This window comes from Scleropages formosus, chromosome 2 (genome assembly GCF_900964775.1).
Source record: "Scleropages formosus chromosome 2, fSclFor1.1, whole genome shotgun sequence".
In the NCBI taxonomy this organism is placed as follows: domain Eukaryota; kingdom Metazoa; phylum Chordata; class Actinopteri; order Osteoglossiformes; family Osteoglossidae; genus Scleropages; species Scleropages formosus.
The window spans coordinates 19,875,613-19,896,071 of NC_041807.1; the positions used below are offsets into that span (position 1 = coordinate 19,875,613).

Here is a 20,459-nt window from a genome sequence, read left to right on the forward strand (position 1 = left end):
GTTCAAACGCGGACCTCTCATAAAATACGGCTCTGATATTTACGCTGCCGTTGCGACAGAGCTGTATTTTTCATGGCTTTGTTATAGTGTTGCTTAGTGCATAAATCTCTTCTGATATCGGGCCTTTGTGATGCGTTCTCTTTTACAGAACATTACACGTGAAATCCCTTAGTGATTTATTAGACTTTTTCCACCTTCAACTGGACTTTATCCCTCTGTTTTGCTAACTTTTCAAACAAACGTTCCTCCCGCTTTGTGCATATTACCCGGCGCACTGACTGCAGAGGCCACTGCGGGGATTTATTGCTGACGTACGCTCGCGAAATGGGCAATGTCGCAGGCATAAAACAAGCATTAGGCCCTGTAGTTGGAGGATAATACAGAGCTCCTAGAGTAGTGCTGATCCCATGGCCTCTGCTTACCGCTCTAGTACAAAGTGCCCTGCAGCTGCGAATCCCCAACCGGAATCCTGCTTGGTGGGCACTCGTCACCTTCCCGTGGCACCTGGGGAGTTTGTGCCGAAGTTCTGCCGTTGCTGATGCCCATTTGTGTGTTTCTGCATGTGTATCTGTGTGCGTGCCTATGTGCCTGTGTGTTAGAGATTAAGTTGACGTGTGGTCTTCCGACGAGATCTGACGGTGTGTAGTTTGGCCATTTGTCTTCATATCGGCGGTGCGTGGTTTGCTTGTTCTGGATGTAGTTCCAGCGAATCCCTCGCTCTGGCGGCGGACCGGCTTCCGTGCTCGAGATGTACTGGCACGGAAGGGAAGAGGATGCGGGGATTAAAGCTGATTGAGGCCCACATATGTGCTGACTCGTTTCTGCTGACGTTCAGAATCCTCCGACCAGCCCGCGTCGAAACACACTGCGGTCGCCGGTGGTTGTATATGCCAGTTTCGTTAATGGAGCAAGTGTGCAAACCCATAATTATTCGGGATCTCGGAGATAAGGTTGGGCATTTTGCTCCCGGCTTCAGCGGCGCTAAATCCGGCTCCTTGTCGAAGCTGTCCGAACGTGGCCTCGGCACCCGGCGAAGGCAGACGTGCGTGAAGTTGAGCTGGAGGCGCACGGTGCCGCGGGTCTGCTGGGCGACCGCGCTGCTTCCATGCTGCTGCCAGCAGCGTCTGCGCTAATTACAGAGGCAGGCCGGGCTCGAACCGAAACGGTTTTGTTCTCCTTGTGGACAGGCCGTGTTTAAAGTCATTACGCTTCAGGGTCTGCTGCAGGCATGGGACTTCTCCCCAATGTTTATTTACAATCATTTGAATTCTAGGCTTTTGTTTCTTTCTGCCTTTTTTTAAAACCGTTTAATCCTTTTTAAATAGTGCTGGAGGTTTCAGCCGGAGTCATCTGTACTCCGGTCTTCGTAAACGGGGCCCACGCTTTCCGGGAATTTTGTGAACCCAGAGCGCCTGGGGAAGGAAGCGTGGTCAAAGTCGAGGCTTTGCTTCCCTGTGTTGGAAGTTGGGGTAGTCAGAAGTGAGTCATAGCCCCTTCCGTGCAGAGAGTTGCTAAGACAAGATTGCGTTTGTGTCTACGGAAGCCTCATAAAGGAGCCGTTAATCTGGATGAAAAGGGTGGGCCTCTTATGTCCTTGTGACCAAGGCATGACCGCAGAGATAGCAGTGAGTCTCCAGCTGCCGGAATGTGCCGGATCGTTGTGAAGCTGCTCCGGAGGACAGAGGGGGGAGAGCCGAGAAGCCGTCGGGGATACGGTACCGTTGCGCCCAGAGAAGGAGGATCACCATGTTGAAGTTCAGCGCCACGCAGTGCTCCAGGTGTGTAGACTGGCGTCCGGCGAGCTTCTGTTTGCGAAGTGCTGGAGACGATGGCAGGGAAGTGGCGACAGAGCAAGATTAGGAAATTTAGCTCTTCGGCACAATACGGGATAATCATTATTTGTGTTCTCTGGGGATGCTGTTATTGTCCTGTTTTTCTTCTGCTACACAGAGTTTTATCTGGTTCTGTCAGATTTTTTATTTTTTTTTGCATTCTCTTTCCAAAGTTGAAAATGAAGCAGAAGGGGTGAGTTTGAGGAGAAGGACCTGGGCTGACCTGGCTTTGAGCAGCTGTGGTTTCAGTCTCAGCACATTTCATACTCGCTGAGCCTTTCATTCCCAACAGATGTTAGGGGCTTTCCAAAGCCAAATAAGACCACAGACTGGTATCAGAAATCTCTGTTTATTACACGGAGGAATACGTGTACTTGGACAGAAAGTTGTATTTATTTTTGCGTTCCATTTTTTGGTTTTTAAAGCTGAGCCAATTCATTTACTGTTTGATGAGTAGGGGGTTACGGTCTTTTTTTGGGTGTTCGGAGGGCAGCGCGGATTTTTTAAGAAGCTCTCGAAGGTTGTTGGGCCGTCCACGATGAGTCGTGTCTGGATACGAGCGGATTCACAGAGGGTTCCAGCCGCTGGCCGGTCGCACGTTTCTCGTGCTTGGACGAGACCTCCGCTCATCTCCCCCAACCATATATTTCAGTTCAGTTCCCTGCCTGCAGGCTTTCATCATAAACATGTGAGGACGGAGCAAAGCCTTAAAAGCAGGGCTCTCGATGGACCTCACCTTGACGTTGGTCCTTAACTAAGCTCCGAGACAGCCAGGATGCTTTAGCCACAATGTAATGGCAGTGATTTTAAATGCTGACTCTCTCTGGTTCTCTGTCCCTCTGTCCTCAGCCACAATGAACGCAAGGTGACCTGCAAACACCCCGTGTCTGGCTTGCCCTCACAAGAGAACTGCATCTTCGTGGTCAACGAACAGTAAGTGTATTCTCTGTGTCTCTATACATGCGGTCAGGGTACAGTTTTTTTTTTTTTTTTTGGAGCAGCCCAGGTCTTTAGCTCTCTGACCATCTTGGGTTTTCTTTCTATTTTCTTTCCAGTGCAATCAGTGGTCTTCTTATAAGTGGTATTTGCCTCAAGGAGTCAGATGTGCTAAACAGTCTGAGGATGGGGGAAAAAAAAAAAGAAAAAGAAGTGCTGCTTTATGCCACTGTCGTAGAAAATGTATTCAGACTAAGCACTCGTCATGATAAAGCTGCCACCTTCAGCCAAAAGTGTTGTCTTTATGTAACCTAATATTCTGGGTTTGAAAACACCCAACAGGAGAAGTAGCACCGTCCCTGAAAATCATATGCCAAACTGGATTTTCTGACATCAGCAACAAATTATCTGCGGGTTGGCCAGGAAGCACCGTCAGAACAAAAAGCTTTTGTTTCCTTCAGTTCGTCTGAGAGTCTTCTGATGTACGGGGAGGGATGTGCTTGTGATACCAGCAGCACCTCACCGTTGCCGCATGTGACCCTGCCCCGCATCTCATCGAAAATCCGACGCTTCCAGCCCGATCCCTGGAGGCCAGTCTGCCCGTGTTTGCGACGCTTACCACCCGCTGTCCCGCGGAGTCGAAGGCAGAGGACTTGCGCAGAAACAAAGAGTTGTAGAGTCAGAGTGTCAGTCGTCTCCGTTCAGGACTGACCTGGTTTGCTTTGACTTTGCAGAGTGAATTCAGGGAGGGGGTGGAGGGTTTGCTCATCTCCCCGCTTAGTCCTGACAAACCTGTCGACGTCGTATCTCATCCTCAGCTTCTTTCGCTTCTCGCAAAGTCAGCATAATTTCACTTCAGCAGTTTTCACTAAAAGGCAGTTTGAAATGCCTGCCGCTTGCATCGAGTAACCGACGTCAACCGAAGTGGTGTCCATTCATTTGGAGTCTTAAAGTAAAACCGTATCGTATATTTTATTTCTGCAGCGCACCTTCCCTGTCCTGCCGCGAGAGACACGCCGCTTGAGAGAATTCCGACTGCCTACTTCAACTGGAAAAATAAAAACATCTTGCTGGATGTTAGTGTCATGTTGCCCAGTGGTTAAGAAGTCAGTTTTGGCAGATAGTCATGCCATTCCAGCATGGAAAACCATTAGAAGAAAATTTATAGGCAGGAAGAAATGACAAAGAAGCTGCCATAAAGAGGCCTGGTTTGCTTTGACTCGGGGCCCTGTGGATGGGATAATGGGGAATCATGTTACGGTTTAAGAGCCCCCTCATAATAACCAGGTTACCAGGCCCAAGCTCCCAACACATTGTCCTCCTCCTCACAATGGGATTTATGTTCCCTCTCCTTCACTCCTCTCTCCCGTAGCCTTTATGAGAATTACACCCGTAAAGCCGTCTTTAATCTTCTCCGCTTTTAAGAGATGATCATAGGGCTTTATTTGGGATCCTGGAAAATGTCATCTATTGTGTTTGTTGGAAGAAAATGCTTTGAAACCAAAGCAAAGATATGTCCGAATATCTGAACGAAAATTTCTGAAATTGACGAAAAGGTCTCGCCTGAGCTTGTTAGATCTACCCCGTGGCTCTTACGTTTCATCTTTGCTAATTGTTTCCAAGTCTCCATTGTGACGCTTATCTCTCCAACCTCCTGAAGACACGGACAAAACGTGTTGCGTCTATATATGTCACGGCTTCTTTAGCCCGCGTAAGCGACAGGTTCGTGTGATCATGACTGGCGTTTGATATTTGACCGTTATTATACGAGTTTCCATCCTCGGAGCTCTTTAACTTTGACATTTCACGTTAACCGATCAACTGTAGGGTATCCAAAAAAAAAAAAAGGTTTTCACAAACATGGTACAAATTTAAGTGTTCTTTAGTGGTTTAATTTGCCTTGTGCCGAGATATATTACCCCACCTGTCAGCAGAAAAGGCTACTGTCAGCAGAACAAGAGCGAGCTGTAATCTCCCCGCAAGGTCGTCCCAGTCCTTGCGTGGAGTCAAATGAAACAGAACAAGGTAAATCACATTGAACTGGAAATTGCTTAAATGACTTCTGGAATGGAAAGGATCTCCCGGAGAACACCGCAGCAGCCCGAGGCTCGCGCTCCGTGGAAGATGAGCTCCTTATTTACGTTCCGGAGCCATTATTTTTATGAGAGTCACCAAAGCAATGACGGGACCGAGCGCTTCGGCATTAGTCCAGAAATCTTGGCTGCTGTCAATATTTGTTTTCGCGAACATAATGTACGCGTTTATTTGGCAGGAATGTATTTTTGTGACTTTCCCTAATGAAGACGAGCCATATTGACGTGCCTCAGTAATGGAGAGAACTGAAATCCCGCCCCCAGCTTGGAAAGGCAGATGCGGTATGCGACACTGGTGGTCCGTTGTGCGTCCAGTAAGGGGGGGGACATTCGGGCGCTGGGGAGCGCATGGCTTCCACTCTGCACCACCTCTGTCTACCATTGCTTCCTAAAACACAGCCTGTTCCTCTTCGATACTGAGTGCGAAAATCATTACCAAGCATTTGTTTTATTCCAGACGTGACCTGATGCCGGTGACGCGCACTGCAGATTCGTGGGGTCCGCAGGGATGACCGCTGTTGCACTTTACACCATTTGTTATGTCACCCTTTCATTTATTGATTTACTGTTGATAACTTTTTGTGATTTTATTAGTTTGCATAATGGGTTGTGAGCTTTATTTTATGTAATTGATTCATCTTCTTGTTTTTTTTCCCTCTTGTTTTTAGCTTGAATTATGGGAAACTCGTTCACCCTGTAATAAACAGGTAATATACAGCTAGGGTAACGGACGCTTCCTCCTGTCTCTTACTGTGGAAAAGAGCACATCTTTATCTCTCTGTTATTTTGCTCTTTTGGCCCATGCATTCAGCTCCCATCACTAATTCCAGCAAGTAGACATTTCAAATTGCCCGAGATCCTGCTTTTCATTTCCAGCGCAGTTATGCAAGTTCATGTTTGCCATATTTTCTTCTATGTTAAAAAAAAAAAAAAAAAGCAGTTTACTCTTTTTACTTTTCAGTTAGCTTCTTGCTGAGAGCAGTAAAGATGCAGTCACCATTTTCAAAGAAATGAGATGTGATTGTCTTTTCCAGAAGGGACTGGTGTGTCTGATTCACCAGTGGGGTTTCCACGAAATCATCTCCTGCAAAGCAAATGAGATAGTGATTGCATAAGACAATTGGAACACGCTGGAACACTGCAAGGGTTTCTCCAAGGTGGCGATTACCGATGATGGGCTCTCAGACAGCCGGCGCAACCTTGGCACCTCCCACTGTTAATGTGCTCAGAACTTGCGTACTTCCAGTAGAGCTGCATGCATTGGGTCCAATCCTTGCATCCACCCTCCACGGAGGGTTAAATTCACAAGGCTCTACCTCCATGTTGCAGAGCTCACGCTCCTTTCAGGGCCTCATGTTAAAACTTCAACGTGGTTTAACACCATAACGCAGAGCAGTTAACGTGACAGTGCGCCTCGGCTGCATGGCTCCTCTACAAATACTCCTCCGTCGCACGCTTGCGCCGTATGACGGTTTTCAGTAACATTTTCGGCGCCGTGTACGTAGACTGCACTTCTTCTGTCGTGTCGCAGAATGCGCGGGTAAGAGTCTTTCTTTTAATTGTAACTCCTTGTAACGTGCAACGCAAGGAAAGTTTTGTGCCACGCGAAGTTCCAATGTACCGTAACCAGTCAGTGTGTGCGTATGTACGTATGCGTGCGTCGTTTGTCGTGACAGTGGACTCCCCGTTTGCCTCTTAAGTTCCCTTTGTGAGCTACACTTTGTGTATGAAATACTTTTATAATTTACTGTAAATCAGCAGCCTTAAGCTATAACCTTTCCTCATAAAACACACCAACGCAGACGCTCCGAAATGAGCCTTCCCGGGGATTCTTTATCACCTGCCTGCTCGCCCTCCGAGGCACATCTCCCACAGTCGCTTGGTTGTCGGTGCGCAAATGTCAGTCTGCTTATCCTGCAAGGGATCGGTGTCCCATCCGAGGTGTACCTTGCTTACCTAGCGCTTTGTGCTCGCGGGATAGACCGCACAACAACTACAGCCCTGACTTGATCGAGCGTTCGCCGTACGGTGGCGCTATGCTAGGATCGTACACTTTACTGACCGTCCGGGGTGGGTGCTGGGGGTCCAGCGGGCGATGTCCACGCCGCCTTCTTCCTCCACCCCTTCATCGCACCATTCCTACCGTGGATATTCCATAGCAGCGCAGACAAAAGAAACGAAAAAAGCCGAACAAAAAGGACTTTCCGAAGGATTAATTATGTTAATTAATTGGCCGTTTATTTTCTTATGAGTCACAGATGTGGGGGGAGGCGGGCAGCGTACCACTGAGGCTCCCTAGCAGCTGGAGAGGAACTCTGCGCCAGGCTGTTCCGTGGGCAGCGCGTAGTAGCAGCTCCCGCCTCCGCGGCGTTGGTCTCGCTCGTTTTATTTTTACACCTAACGCGGTCATTAGCCGAGTCTTCGTTAACCACCGGTGAGCCCCAAACAAGCGCAAACAGCAGGAGGGTGCGATAGGAAGGCGCCGCGAGCAAAACGGAGCATCCAATATACGGATGCGTCACGCCTCCAGTGAAACGTGTTACCCTCTTTTTAATACTTTGCCCGATAAGCAGGGCCATATTGATTATACTCAGCTCATACTTGGCTCCCCTTTAAATAGCTGCACAGCAGGGGTCAGCCTGAAAAAAAATTGGACTCGCCGGTATACTATGGCATATTATCCAAACAAATCCCAGGTCTTGAAATAGGTGGCGACGTTTTAGTGGTTCGTCGTCGTGTTTTTTTCTCAGGAGCGATCGTGATGGAGCCGATCGCGGTTTCGAAGAATCCGGGGCTTTCTTCCGCCGTTCGGGAACGCTTGTCGTAGTCGCACGCTCCGCAGGCCCTTCACGTGGCTTTGTCTAGAAAGTAAAGCCCATTGACAGTAATGCTTCACTGTAGCTGTTGATCTGCAGTAGGGAGGCTTGTCACGTGTCGTGCTACTTTCTTCCCTCGGACAAGCGTGTTGCACGCGAGCGGCCAGTTTCCGTGCTTTGAGTTTACTGTTGGTGGCCTCAATGCAGAATTCACCCTGTGATTGCTACTCTTCTGCGGTACTGCCATGGCTCCTAAGAGGCGGTCCAGCCGCTGCTGTCCCGTAGCATGCCGCGGTAACCGGGAAAAGGATGTGTGTGAGGGGAACGGGAATGTTTCGGTGATGCCGATGTGAGCTAAAACCTAGTGTTGCATCGCAGGGGGATGAGTTTTACTCCGTTCTTGGCATCCTCTGTGTCTCTCCTGGCTGTACAGCAGCGTTACTGCCGAACGGAGCGCAAATTTTTATCATTCTTGAGCCATTCTTATTTGAAGACATCAACTAAATTGCATTTAGATGTAGTTTAAAATTAAATTTATTCTTAACGGAATCCAACCGAGACCCTTCCCCCCTTTACATTTTTCGTCTTTTTTTCGTTTTTCGTCCTTCCACCCAACCTAGGTACGAACTTACGCGGTTGAATTTTTCACGCGAACTCGGAGATGTTTTCAAGCGCTTAGACACAGAGAAAAATCAGCTGTGACGTGGATTGTGTAATTGCTTCGATTCGGAGACTTTGCTCTAGCTTCCCTGTGCCGGGCGGCGCGCGACACAGAGACCAGCTCTCGTTAAAGCCGTGGTTTACACTTCCCGCGACGCTGGCCCGACCGAGTGGATCGTGCTGTATCCGGCATGCTGGAGGGTCCCCCCGGAATGGGCGGGGTCAGAAAACGTGACCGTAACTCGGGCTCGTTAGGTTCTTTTTAATTGAAGTGGGTCCCAGCAGATTTGAATGGATTTCAACGGATATCACCTTCCTCGTCCAGGTCCGTCCCCAAGACGCCGGCGAGCGAGAAGAAGGAGCGGCCGCTCAGCACCATGAGTGAAGCATCCAACTATACCGGCGGGTCGGATCACACGGCCCACACGGGTCACACGGGCAGCCCCGTTGGCAGGGTGAGACAGGCCTATCTGCAGGAGTGGGGCCAGCCTCTCAAAGCTGAATGCGATACGCTGTACGACATCGCGAGGCCGGAGCTGGAATTTGATCTGGGCACAATGCCCGAATAAGTGAATCCGGCAGCCATGTTTTCACTGTTTAATGGGATTCGGTTTCACACTCTGTTTAAATTGCAAACACACTGTGCCAGAGGCTTGCTCCCAATCCTGCTCCTGGTACTTCCTGCTCCTATTCCACCCATCTCCCGCTCTCTCTTCTTCTTGCTCCAGGACCCACTATGCCAGCTTATTGTGCCATTTCAGTGCCTCCTCTGCCTCCTCATGTCAGCTGTGGGTTTTACGTTTCTAGAACGTACCAAAGACATTCATTTTAAAATGTATGTATTTGCATGTTTAGTTATTCGCTTTTGTACTTTCAGCCTTCAAGATCATCAAAAAAAGTGCATAATTTCGGGAAGAGGTCCAACTCCATAAAGAGGAATCCCAATGCCCCAGTTGTTAAGAGCAGCTGGCTGTACAAGCAGGTATTCAGTTAATTTAGCTGCCACATTTCTTCAAAGCGACATACCGTGTTAAGATACATAACTACAGTTATTTACCCCATATACGGAGCAGAATTAATTTTTGCCGTATCAGTTCAGAGTAAATGCCTTGATCAAGGGTACTGCAGCGAGAGGTGGGATTCAAACCTGAGCACTTGAGTGCAAGGCAGCAACTGTAACTGTTATGCCACCTACTCACACACACACACACACACGCTGGCGGAAACCGCTTGTCCCGAGCAGGGTCATGGCGAACCGGAGCCTAACCCGGCAACACGGGGCGTAAGGCTGGAGGGAGAGGGGACACACCCAGGACGGGACGCCAGTCCGTAACAAGGCCCCCCAAGCAGGACTGGACCCTCAGACCTGCCAGAGAGCGGGACCTGGCCAAACCCGCTGCGCCACCGTGCCCCCCACTCGCTCCCACCAGCAGGGTTTTATTCACACTAAGTCAGTGATGCTCAACTCCGCGTGACTTTTATTCTCAAGACCACATCACAGAGAAGAAGGACAGACTGTGTCCTTTTCCGCACACAAAAGCCATGTGGTCTTGGCAGTGACTAACCTCCTCTGTGCTCTACACCACTGCACCTTTGCAGCTGTAGTAGTGTGTTTCCACCCTATGGTTTCTTCAGTGCTGCTACCAGAAGATGAGCAGACAGAAAAGAACAACTGGACAACATCACTGTCTCCTGGGGAACAAGAGCTGAGAAAGAACGAAGATTTGGTGTCCGAGTCCGTTTTAAACAGAAATGTCTGTGAACAGCCAAACGGCGATGCTCAGCGAATGACGGGGAGCGGCTAACTCTTTGTCCTGCACTCCTCCACAGGACAGCTCAGGCATGAAGCTGTGGAAGAAGAGGTGGTTTGTGCTCTCCGACATGTGTCTCTTCTACTACAGAGGTGAGTGTGCGGTGAGACAGACCTCGTTGTACCTAGCAGAGTGTGTTTAAACCAAATCGTTATAAAAACATGGATGTGAGCATTTTCAGTTCCCGTTCGAAAACTGATAATCGCACCAAACTGCTGTGAGAGAGAGAGACTCTGAGGCGTACTGTGCTTTCATTTTTCTTTAGTTTATTTAAATGTGACGAACTGCTTTCATCTGGCTTAAGTCAGTTCGCACACTATCAGGGTAAGTTTACCTTATGAAAGCGGGGTCGCGATGAGCTGGAGCCTAATCCGGCAACGCAGGGCGCAAGGCTGAAGGAGGAGGAGACGCACCCAGGACGGGATGCCAGTCTGTCACAAGGCACCCCAAGCAGGACTCGAATCCCAGACCCACCACCAGCAGGCCCCGGCCAAACCCGCTGCGCCTCAAGTCTCAGAAGACCTCGGAGCTCTAATATCTGTCTTGTTGTTCTTAGTTTGAGAGTCAAGGGTGGCACAGTGGGTAGTGCTGGTGCCTCACAACTTCTGGCCTGTGGATTCAGCAAAGTGTTTGAATCCAGTTCAGTCCAGTGGAGTTTGCGTGTTCTCCCCGTGTCTGTCCGGGTTTCCTCTGGGTGCTCTGGTTTCCTCCTACAGTTCGAAGACATGCTGTTCAGGTTCACCCATTGTGTGTGAGTGCCAGAGAGAGAGAGTGTGTTCTGCTGATGTATGGGATGAGTGAGCCAGTGTAAGTAGTGTATCTAGCAGTGTAAGTCACCACGGTGAATAAGGTGTGTGGGCTAATAACACTACATAGAGTTCATTGGAAGCTGCTTTGGAGAAAAGCGTCTGCAAAGTAAATAAATGTAAATGTTTGCTACTACAACAGTGGGAGTAGTTCAGAAAAGCTTTGTGGATGTGAGCGATTGGAAAAAAAGCTCCACAGTCAAATGCAGGATTCAGAAATTATGTATATCTTTCCTGTTCTCTGGCAGCGTTGAGTAAACTGCGCTGACAAGGCATTTCTGGGAGAGCCTCCGAAGGGTTTGTGTAACTGTATATGAGTAATTATATCACGTACGACTTATATAATTTTTTTTTTCCTTCAAGACGGCATTGTTTCATTTCCAGTTGTCTTTTAAATATTAGTGTGAACACTGAGACTGTTTTCCATGAATGGCAGCAGCTGTATGAACGGCAGCAGCAGCAGCAGCAGCAGCGAGAGACTCTCTTCCCTACTCTTTTCTGCCACCGCTGCTGAAAGTCTCCAGGGAATGCGCTGCTTTATCTCCCAGTTTGATCCACTTTGTGTGTTGTAACCTTCCTACTGCTGAGCCCAGAAACATCCTCGGTCCCAGACCGAGCAGGGGAGGTGGGCGGCGCATTTGGCCTTGCTACCAACTTTTAATTAAAATTACCAAGTTATCTTGTGTGTTTATTGGCATCGTATTTTTCTAATAAATCAAACCTGAAGTGCCCTTGCAATTTTACTAAAAAAGATGAAGGGCTATAAAATATGTTGCTGTTTATAGGTCATAATATTAGTGCGGCCACTGAAGTCGTCTACTGCTCCGCAGAACATAAGCAATTTAACTATGATCTATCTCCTTGACTATTCCCGTAAGCATACTCTCAGATTAAAATAAATGTAACGAGTTATTATTTTGCTTCTTAGCCGACAGTTTTATCCAAAGCCACTTACCGTCATCCATTTGTACAGCAGGGCATCATACTAGAACATGGAGGTTCATTAAATGTGTTGCTCAAAAGCACAACCTTTGGGATATGACTCATGAACCCTCATGTTAACTGTATACACTATTTAACCACTGTGCTGCCCGCTGCATACAATATATGATGCGAAGCGTCTCTCTTTTCCAACACAAGTGGTAGGGCTGCTGATTTTTGCAAACATTTCTTGAGTGACAAGAACATCAGCTGCTATCTGCTCTGCTTTAGGAAGCTCTGAAAGTCAGGACTGTAGAGGGACCGTTGAGCCATAATTCCTTATCTGAGGCCCACTGAAGTGTCTGACCTCAAGTGGTCCAGAGGTCTAGGGTGGTTCGCTCATCTTAATCAGCTCGGTTCCCTCCCGTGGTTTGAGCTCCCTTGGCTTTTCTGTGCTTTCCGTCTTTGTCTCGTTCGACTCGTTCCGTTATATGAGTTTCGGCGCGAGTTATGGGTGACCGGTGGCTCACGGAGAGGGCTGTCCTGAAGAAGGGGACGTATGCCCTGCTGTTCCTGATAACAGCCATCTCTCTCTCTTCCCCACCACTCTGTCTGCATTGTCCTCCCCTCCGCCCCTCTCTGTCACTTCCACTTTATCTCAACATCGTTCCTGTCTCATTCCGCTTTTTTCTCTGCCTTTCATTTAATTCTTCCCTTAGCGCTAAGCACCTGTCTCAGGAAGGGTTAGAGTTCGGAAGTTGTTGCTGGAGAGCTCGCCGAATTGCTCCACGGTAATGATCTACAGTAGGTACGTGCCGCCCTAAGCAGCAGTTTGGGCCCGTTGTCAGGCCTGGCCGACGGATCTTATCTCAGCCAGGTGGTTGCGGCCGAACCTCCTGACAACGATATCGCCGCCCTCCCTTGAGAGGAGGCCTGCCTTCGTCGGCTGTTACAGCGCGTCTCTAACAGGGAGACAAGAAGCAGCACAATGAGCCAATGAGGGGAGGGGATTTATCAGCTTGGTTTTGAGTCAGGATGGCCGGGTCACGAACTCCGCGCTCCGTCTTAGATCAAAGTGGGTTTCCGCTGTTTCTCATCACCGCTGCGGCATCACCTTTCCACCTCCGCGTGGGAGTTTGCGCAGCGATACCCGCAGACTCGCTCGACCTGAATAAATCACTGTCAGTCAGTCTGGGCGAGAACGTAACAAGAAGGGCCTTAGATTGGTGCTAGGTTTCAGCAACCTGAAGGATAAACATATTTCTGGCGCCTGAGGTTTGCAGATGTTTCATCTCCTCCATCAGCCCTACAGGTACCATGAGTTACCGTGCAGTTATTGTGGCTTTGTGTGTGCTGATGGGCAGCAGTGCTGCGTCTGCTGCGGTTGTGGTCAGCACACAGGTTTGCGGGTCGTCCGTGCGTTGGGTTTCTACCGACGTCGCATCTTTCCCGCTCGGCCTACGTTAAGGCAACACGAGAGGCGAGCAGGCCTCCCGTTGGAAAGTGGAGCCGTTCGTCGTCGGTCTGCCACCGCTTCATGCCTTTGTACGGTGATGTTCATGGACTTTCTATGAAACGGCACAGATTGCTTGCCGACTCAAATATCTGACCCCCCGCTCCAACTGAAATGGCAACCCCCGGTTCATTTTACTCGAGAACATACTAAGTAACAGCCTGCAGTTCGCATCTGCCTCCGAGCAGCTTGTTTAACGTGGTTATACACTTACCGCCACATTCAGAGATCTGTCCGTTGACTGGATCTGTTCAGGTTAACCTCATATTCTGGCCTCTCGCACTGACTGAGCAGCGAGCAACAGTGCTGTACATTGAAATGGAAAATAACTGTCGAGCAGCATTAAATAAATGGACATATTAGTGGGGTATTTTTTTTTCTGTTTTTCAGATGACAAAGAGGAAGCCATTCTGGGGAGTATTCTCCTGCCTAGCTTTCATATATCCATGCTGTCTGTGGACGACCATATAAACAGAAAGTACGCCTTCAAGGTCAGTGCTTTTTATTTATTTATTTTTTTAAAAAAAATATTTTATCTTGCAATCAGACATTGTTTGCCTGCTGATGCCGTAACGCTCATTGTTGCTTTAGAAAGCGAAAGGTGGCTTTGTGAGCAAAACGTGAGCTGTTTTCGAAGAGCACGCGCCATCGGTGACGGACACTGCGCTTTGCCTCGGTTGGGGCTCGGCGTTGCGTCCGACGTCCGTGTTTACGGGGAACGTTCCCCTTCGAAAGGGAACACGAAGCCCGACGGTTTGCCGCGGTCCGTTCTGAGCGCAGTCAAGTCAAAGTGAGCGCGCGCGGCGCAGCAGGCCAGCGAGCGACGCTCCCTGCGCTCTGGTGTGTTCGGAGGGAAAGCGAGAGCTGCTTGCCCACGGAACCACTTGATTCCCATTCGTTCTTCAGGATAAATTCTATAGCTTTTTTCTTTTTTTTTTTTTTTTTTTTGTCTGTTTCACGCTCGCACTCTCCCTCACAATGCTCCAATTTGTGTTCCACGAGGTCGACCGAAGACTTATTCAGCGTCTTTACTGTGACGAACGGCAGCACAACACGGTAAGTTTACGCCGAGCTGAAAAACCGTCCCTCTGCCGGTTTACTTGCTGTGGGAAGCGATGACATGCTCATAAATTCACATCTTTGTTCTAACTGAGTTTTCTCTGTACGCACCGTGTAATCTCTTCCGTATTCCGTGGGTGAAGTCCTATTCCGTTGTGTCCTTCACCACGTTTGCAGGAAATGTGGACTGCCGTACAGGCCTTAGGTGTACCGTGTGCGGTGTGCGTGTGCGGGAGACTGTACAGGAAGCAGCTTGTCATTGCAGTCCAGGCCAGCTTACTTGAAGGAAAAGCATGCTGAAAGTTGTCGCATCACACTTCGCGGCCAGTTTACCTCTTCGTTGCCGTGGGCGGTTGACCCCTCCCCGGGGCTCGGCCGCAGCGAACTCGTTTACAGATGAAGATTAATTCATTAATGTCATGCGACATCTCTCGCTCCCTCTCACCGTCTTTCCTCCTATCCCTGTTTTCAGGTCCCGCCTTCCGCGAAGCTTTTCCTCTTCTTTCCAAGCAGGCGACGCACCCCAACATGCGGACGTACTACTTCTGCACAGATACGGCCAAAGAAATGGAGTCCTGGATGAAGGTGATGACGGACGCAGCTCTGATGCATTCGGAGCCGCTCAAGAGGTAGGCCGGGGAGGTCTTCTCTAGGGAGCTCGCGTAGCTCATGAGATCGTCCTTCGCTGTCACTCCGTTTCGTCTCCAATAGACCCCGCAGTCGTTTTTGCCCTTTTGCCTCGTGCTGCTTGGGTCACTTTGGAGAACCCGAGAAACACGCTCTGCTCTGAAGCACTCGCCCTGTGATGTACCTGAGCTTCGGTGTGTGTGTGTGTGTGTGTGGTTGGTGGAGCTCAGGTACATCACAGGGTACATCACATGGCCTTTCTCTGCATGTCTATGTTCTGGAAAAGCACGTTCACCTCATTATGACTCACAGGGGCAGCGGGTAGTATAGTGGTTAGAGTACCCTGGAACTGATACAGTAAAAATTACCCTGCAGTAACAGTGGATGAATCATTCTAAGTAGCTTAACATTGTATGTTGCTTTGGAGCAAAGCAGGAGGAAAAAAAAAAAGAAATATATGTCTAAATCTTGTTGGTAATAACGGAAAACCTTTTGAAACTTTTAATTACATTAATTCCGTCTTTAATTTGCTTGGAGAACATTTTTTGCACACTTTCCTGAATCAGAATCAGAACGAGCTTTATTGCCAAGTATGTTCACACATACAAGGAATTTGTCTTGGTGACAGAAACTTCCAGAGCGCAGGCAGTGCTGCGGTCCTTCTGTTTCCCTCTCCGTGTGTGAAATTTATGCGTTCGCCTTCTAACCCAACGTAAAAATTCTCCTGTGGAGAATTCAGATTCTTGACTCAAAATACAGAAGCGGCCGGGTGAGGTAATGCGTGTAGGGTTTCATAAGTGCTTTGCCTGCGTTAACATTCTGAGGGCCCGACACCAGGCTGCGAAAAGTGATGAGCGCAACTGATCCTCGAGACGCCCTTCTATGGAAACTCGGTGGCCTTTGGGCCTCCTCGGGGGGCTGCGGTCCTCTACCGAGATGCCCCCCACCGGTGGCACTTCCCACCTCTAGTGGTGCCGCTACAGAAGTGCTAGTTCAGAAATATGCTCTCAAGGGGCGTTGGTACAGCTGGTAGCATACTGGTGAGAGCTGTTGCCTTTGGACCCGTAGGTTGCAGGTTTGATCCCCACCTTCGCCTGTAGTACCCTTAAGCAAGGTACTAACCCTAAAAATGCTCCAGTAAAATTAATCAGCTGTATAAATGGGTAAATAAGTGGAAGTATCTTAACATTATAAGTCACTCTGGAAAAAGTGTCACGTAAATGTCCGTTCCACCGGGGCCCCTTATACTACCAAGACATCTGTACTGTGCCTCCTAGAGAGGCCCTGGACCAGCAAGTGTCTCTAATAGGACGGGAGAAAAGAGAAGTGGGATTTGAGCAGCGGGAAGGGAAGCCAACTCAACCCCCCTGTGCTCGGTGGAGACGGCGTTTTATTGGAAACCTCCAATTTCCGCTTCGTGGCGCTTCCCAGCGCTGCAGACAAAGAAGGGCTCGCGGTCCAGGAGGGCGCACGGTCCGGAACGGAGCTGCTTTTTATCTGAATTTACCATCAATCGTTCGGTCCGAAAACCGAACACGAAATGAGCGCGCCGAGTAAATTGGGGTCGCATTTCACAGCGATTTCAGAACTGACGGCCTTTTATTGGAATGTCAGATTTTAGCAGCAGCTATGTAACTCAAGCCTGATTAGTTTCCCTCATGCATTATGTAACTCCTTTCTGATGTGGTGCCTGGTTTTGATATTAACAGCAGTGCCACGCTGACAGCTTGATTAACCGCAGCAATCTTAAGTGCGGACGTGAGACGTCGGTGGTGCAGGCAGCCGCCGTGACGCTTTCTGACCTTCGCCTCCGTCCAGGCCGGAGAAGCTGAAGGTGGAGTGCTGCGGCATGCAGGAAGTGAACAACATGCTGAACCACCGCGTTCTGAGCAGGCCCGAGGCACACAACAACGAGCGCAACCGCGAGGCGGCCCACTTCGAGGAGCGCAGACGGAAGGACGCCGAGCGCTACGGCTTCCAGAAGGACGGGCTCGAAAGGACCCTCACCAAGATCAACAGCATCAAGCTGCAGCCCGCCCAGGCTGCGGCCATCGCGGCCGCCGTGGCGTCGTCGCGGCTGGCCGACGGAGCCGGCCCCCAGCTCTCCGGGCAGCGCAAGCCCCCCCAGGCGAACGGGCCGGGGGAGCGGGCTGGCGATCGCGGCCTAGGGGAGGCGGCGGAGGCGCCGTCGCAGAGGGGCCGCGGCCAGGCGCCGCACCACGAGCCCGAGAGGACCCTGCAGAGGACCAACTCCATGCAGCAGCTCGAGCAGTGGGTGCGGAACCAGAGAGGGCGCGGCCAGGAGGACGAGACACGCAGGTGGGTGGGTGGGTGTGTGTCTGTGGTTATCATCGCTTTCCGAAAACCCCGCACTGGCACAGCGATGCATTTCTATGTAAATGCAAAGCGTGAAATCCTTATGCCGCGCCTGGTCGCGGCTGCCACGGCAAACCCCGTGCGGCGAAATAACAAACGCTTTCGTCTGTCAAGAATCGCACCTTCCCGCTTTCATTAGAACAGAAACGTGTTCTCCCCTTTTTCTGACATTCTGTTCCTGCGTGCGAATAAGGAGCACGCTGTTGTCTGTAATGAAGGAGAAACTCACCTGAGGTTGTATGAGCTGTCAGCGCACAGACGGGAGTGTGTCTTACAGGATTGTGTGTTTTATTCTGAGAAGTCAAAAGACATCGGCGGTACATAGTTTCCTTTGAGTGTAACGTCGCTCGCTCCTTTGTTTCCGCAGCAGGAAGTGTTTTTGCGGACCTCCTACCGAACGTTATTAAATATGTTTCTCTTTGCGTTAACTGAAGAAGTAAGCGCGAGATGTTCTGAGATGTACGTCGCTTTGGAGAAAAGCGTCTGCTAAATGAATAAATGAATAAATGTAAGTACGCTGGATTCCGTGTTAGAAACAGTCAAGTTTTCACACACGCACACATCACCTGAAATGCGGGTAGGACCGGAGGGGGAGGGGACGCGCCCAGGATGGGACGCCGGTCCGTCGCAAGGCACCCCAAGCGGGACTCGAACCCCAGACCCGCTGGAGAGCCGGACCCCGCTGCGCCACCGCACCCCCCGGTCGAGTTTTCCATTGCTCAAACGTGTCCCGGTCTATTTATTTACTTTTCATTGCACTTTTTTCACTCATATTTTGTAAAATGTTTTTCCAGAGCACAGCGAACGTGACCTACGTGTATACAGCGAGCTCACAGATGTCGACAAAAAGCACCCAAGAGTAATAGGCACCTGGGACTGCCTTAATTCAACTCACTTCCACAGTGTTTACAACTCGTCTGTGGTGTTCTTGAGTGTTGATAATAGGATGAAGAACATTTTTCATGGGGTGAATCAGTCAACAGTCAGCACGCTAAATGAGGTTTTGGGGGATAAGTCACTATTTTCGGTCCTTTCAGGTCAGTCAGGCAGCTTATCCAGCACTGCTGCTCCAGAGGGCTACGGTCAGTCATTTTTAGGTCGAAGTCAATGAAAATGGACAAAAAAAAAGTGTTGTTCTTTTATTATACCCATATTTGGGACTTTTACGCAACCTAAGTCATAAATACTGTAAACTGAGGGACATTTCTATTATTGGTTATGACTTTGGAGGCAAAAGTGACTTTGGATTTACAAGCCAAACAAATGATGATCAGACTCTTGGTCAAGGGTTTGTAAAGGGAGACACCGGCATACAATTGTGAACTGAACATTTGCAAATGTGTATTTGAGCCAGGGGGGGCGCGGTGGTGCAGTGGCGCAGTGGGTTGGACCACAGTCCTGCTCTCCGGAGGGTCTGGGGTTCGAGTCCCGCTCGGGGTGCCTTGCGACAGATGGCGTCCTGTCCCGGGTGTGTCCCCTCCCCTTCCAGCCTCACGCCCTGGGTTGCTGGGTTAGGCTCCGGTTCCCCGCGACCCCGTATGGGACAAGCAATTCAGAAAATGTGTGTGTGTATTTGAGCCTTTGATTAAACATTCAGAAATGTATTTAGGAATGTGCTGGTAAACAACCTACTGGCTACAGTTCCCAGAAGCGCGTGCAGAGGACGCAGTCAGATGAGACGGTGCGTCTGGAGTGCGCTGTGACCGCTTTCTCGAGGAGACGTCTCGCGGCTAACGACCTCTTAGAGAGCTGCCAAGCGCTACCCTCTCATTTCCTGTTCTTGCTGTGCGTGACTGTTTTCCATCGGTCTGTAACAAAGCCCACCACTGTGTTATTACTGCTGAGGAGCAGCATGCCCCCCCCCCCCCCCCCCCCCCCCAAATAATACGTACGAAAAGATAAGATATTTTTAGGGGATGCCGAGCAGGAGCGTCAGTTTGAGCACAGATGTGACATGGGATACGATCGAGCAGAATCATGACGCATCAACATTCCCTTGAAAGGCCAAAAGCTTGTTTCTTGCCCCGCGTGATTGATGGGATTTTTATTTTTCTGAATGCGGAGTATTCTGCTGCGCTCGTGCGGCCCTCGCTTTCCGGGACGGACCGGACGAGGCGGCGACGGCGGAAGCTCGCGCGGCACAGGCACCCCTGCAAGACGCATTTATTACTTTTCACCGTTATACCCCGTAACTTCGCCGCCGCCGCCGCCCTGGACGCGCCCACCTTCCCCGTATCAGTTTCCATTCCCCGTAAAACCCGAGTCCAGCGTGCGCGGTCTCTCTCGGCGCGCCTAATAGTTTTCTCTGTCGCCTCTCTCCTCTGTTTACTTGTTTATTTTCACTTTCCTCAGGACCGCGTAATGGAAGAGGCGTAAAACATTAAGTCTTGTCGTCTGCTCTTAAACGGCCTAAATTCCTGGCGCCGTCTTGTCACTTTGCGACCGATTCGATTTTGAGATGACCCGCTTGAGAGTCTCGGTGCGGCGTCGTCGTTACTCGATCGGTATCCTTGAGCTCAGCCACGCGCTGTTGGCTTCTCGCTGCGGCTGCTTTTGTCGGAGAAGGACTTCTCTCGCTTTGTCATTCGTTAGGTGGAGGTGGGTCCGCGCTCGGCGCAAAACTGCCCTTCCCTGCCTTTGGAGTCTATACCTTCTCGCAAACCCCCCGCAGCAACTTACGGCGCTCGAGCCGCGCGGTAATTGCGTGCGGATTGCTCACGCGGGCCGTGACGGGTGACGGATCGTTCGAATCGGCTCCTCTTAATCACTTCTCCCGTAGAATGGAGTTAGGCTGAAAATAGTCAAGGATTCTGCTGAATAAATTGGCCTTAGCACAGCATCTGCTTCAATACTGTGCTTTTGTTATATGAAAAGTCTCTTGTTGATTTTGTTCCCCCCATGGAAGCGAACTGCACACATGAAAAGTACTGCCATTGTTCATTATTAGAGGTGCGTGGCTGAACGAAACGCTCCGTTGGAGAGGAACTGTAAATGTGTTTTGTTCCCTGT

At 49.9% G+C, this 20,459-nt stretch overlaps 1 protein-coding gene across 1 annotated transcript in view; it reads left to right on the top strand.

Moving 5' to 3' along the window:
- LOC108931429 (pleckstrin homology domain-containing family A member 5-like) overlaps window positions 1-20,459 on the top strand; it is a 109,740-nt gene that overhangs the window by 62,536 nt on the left and 26,745 nt on the right. Inside the window, 8 exon segments of the mRNA XM_029245944.1 lie at window positions 2,682-2,765; window positions 5,530-5,568; window positions 8,663-8,792; window positions 9,215-9,319; window positions 10,168-10,240; window positions 13,779-13,879; window positions 14,961-15,076; window positions 16,893-17,393. Of these exon segments, the coding sequence (XP_029101777.1) occupies window positions 2,682-2,765; window positions 5,530-5,568; window positions 8,663-8,792; window positions 9,215-9,319; window positions 10,168-10,240; window positions 13,779-13,879; window positions 14,961-15,076; window positions 16,893-17,393 (1,149 nt within the window).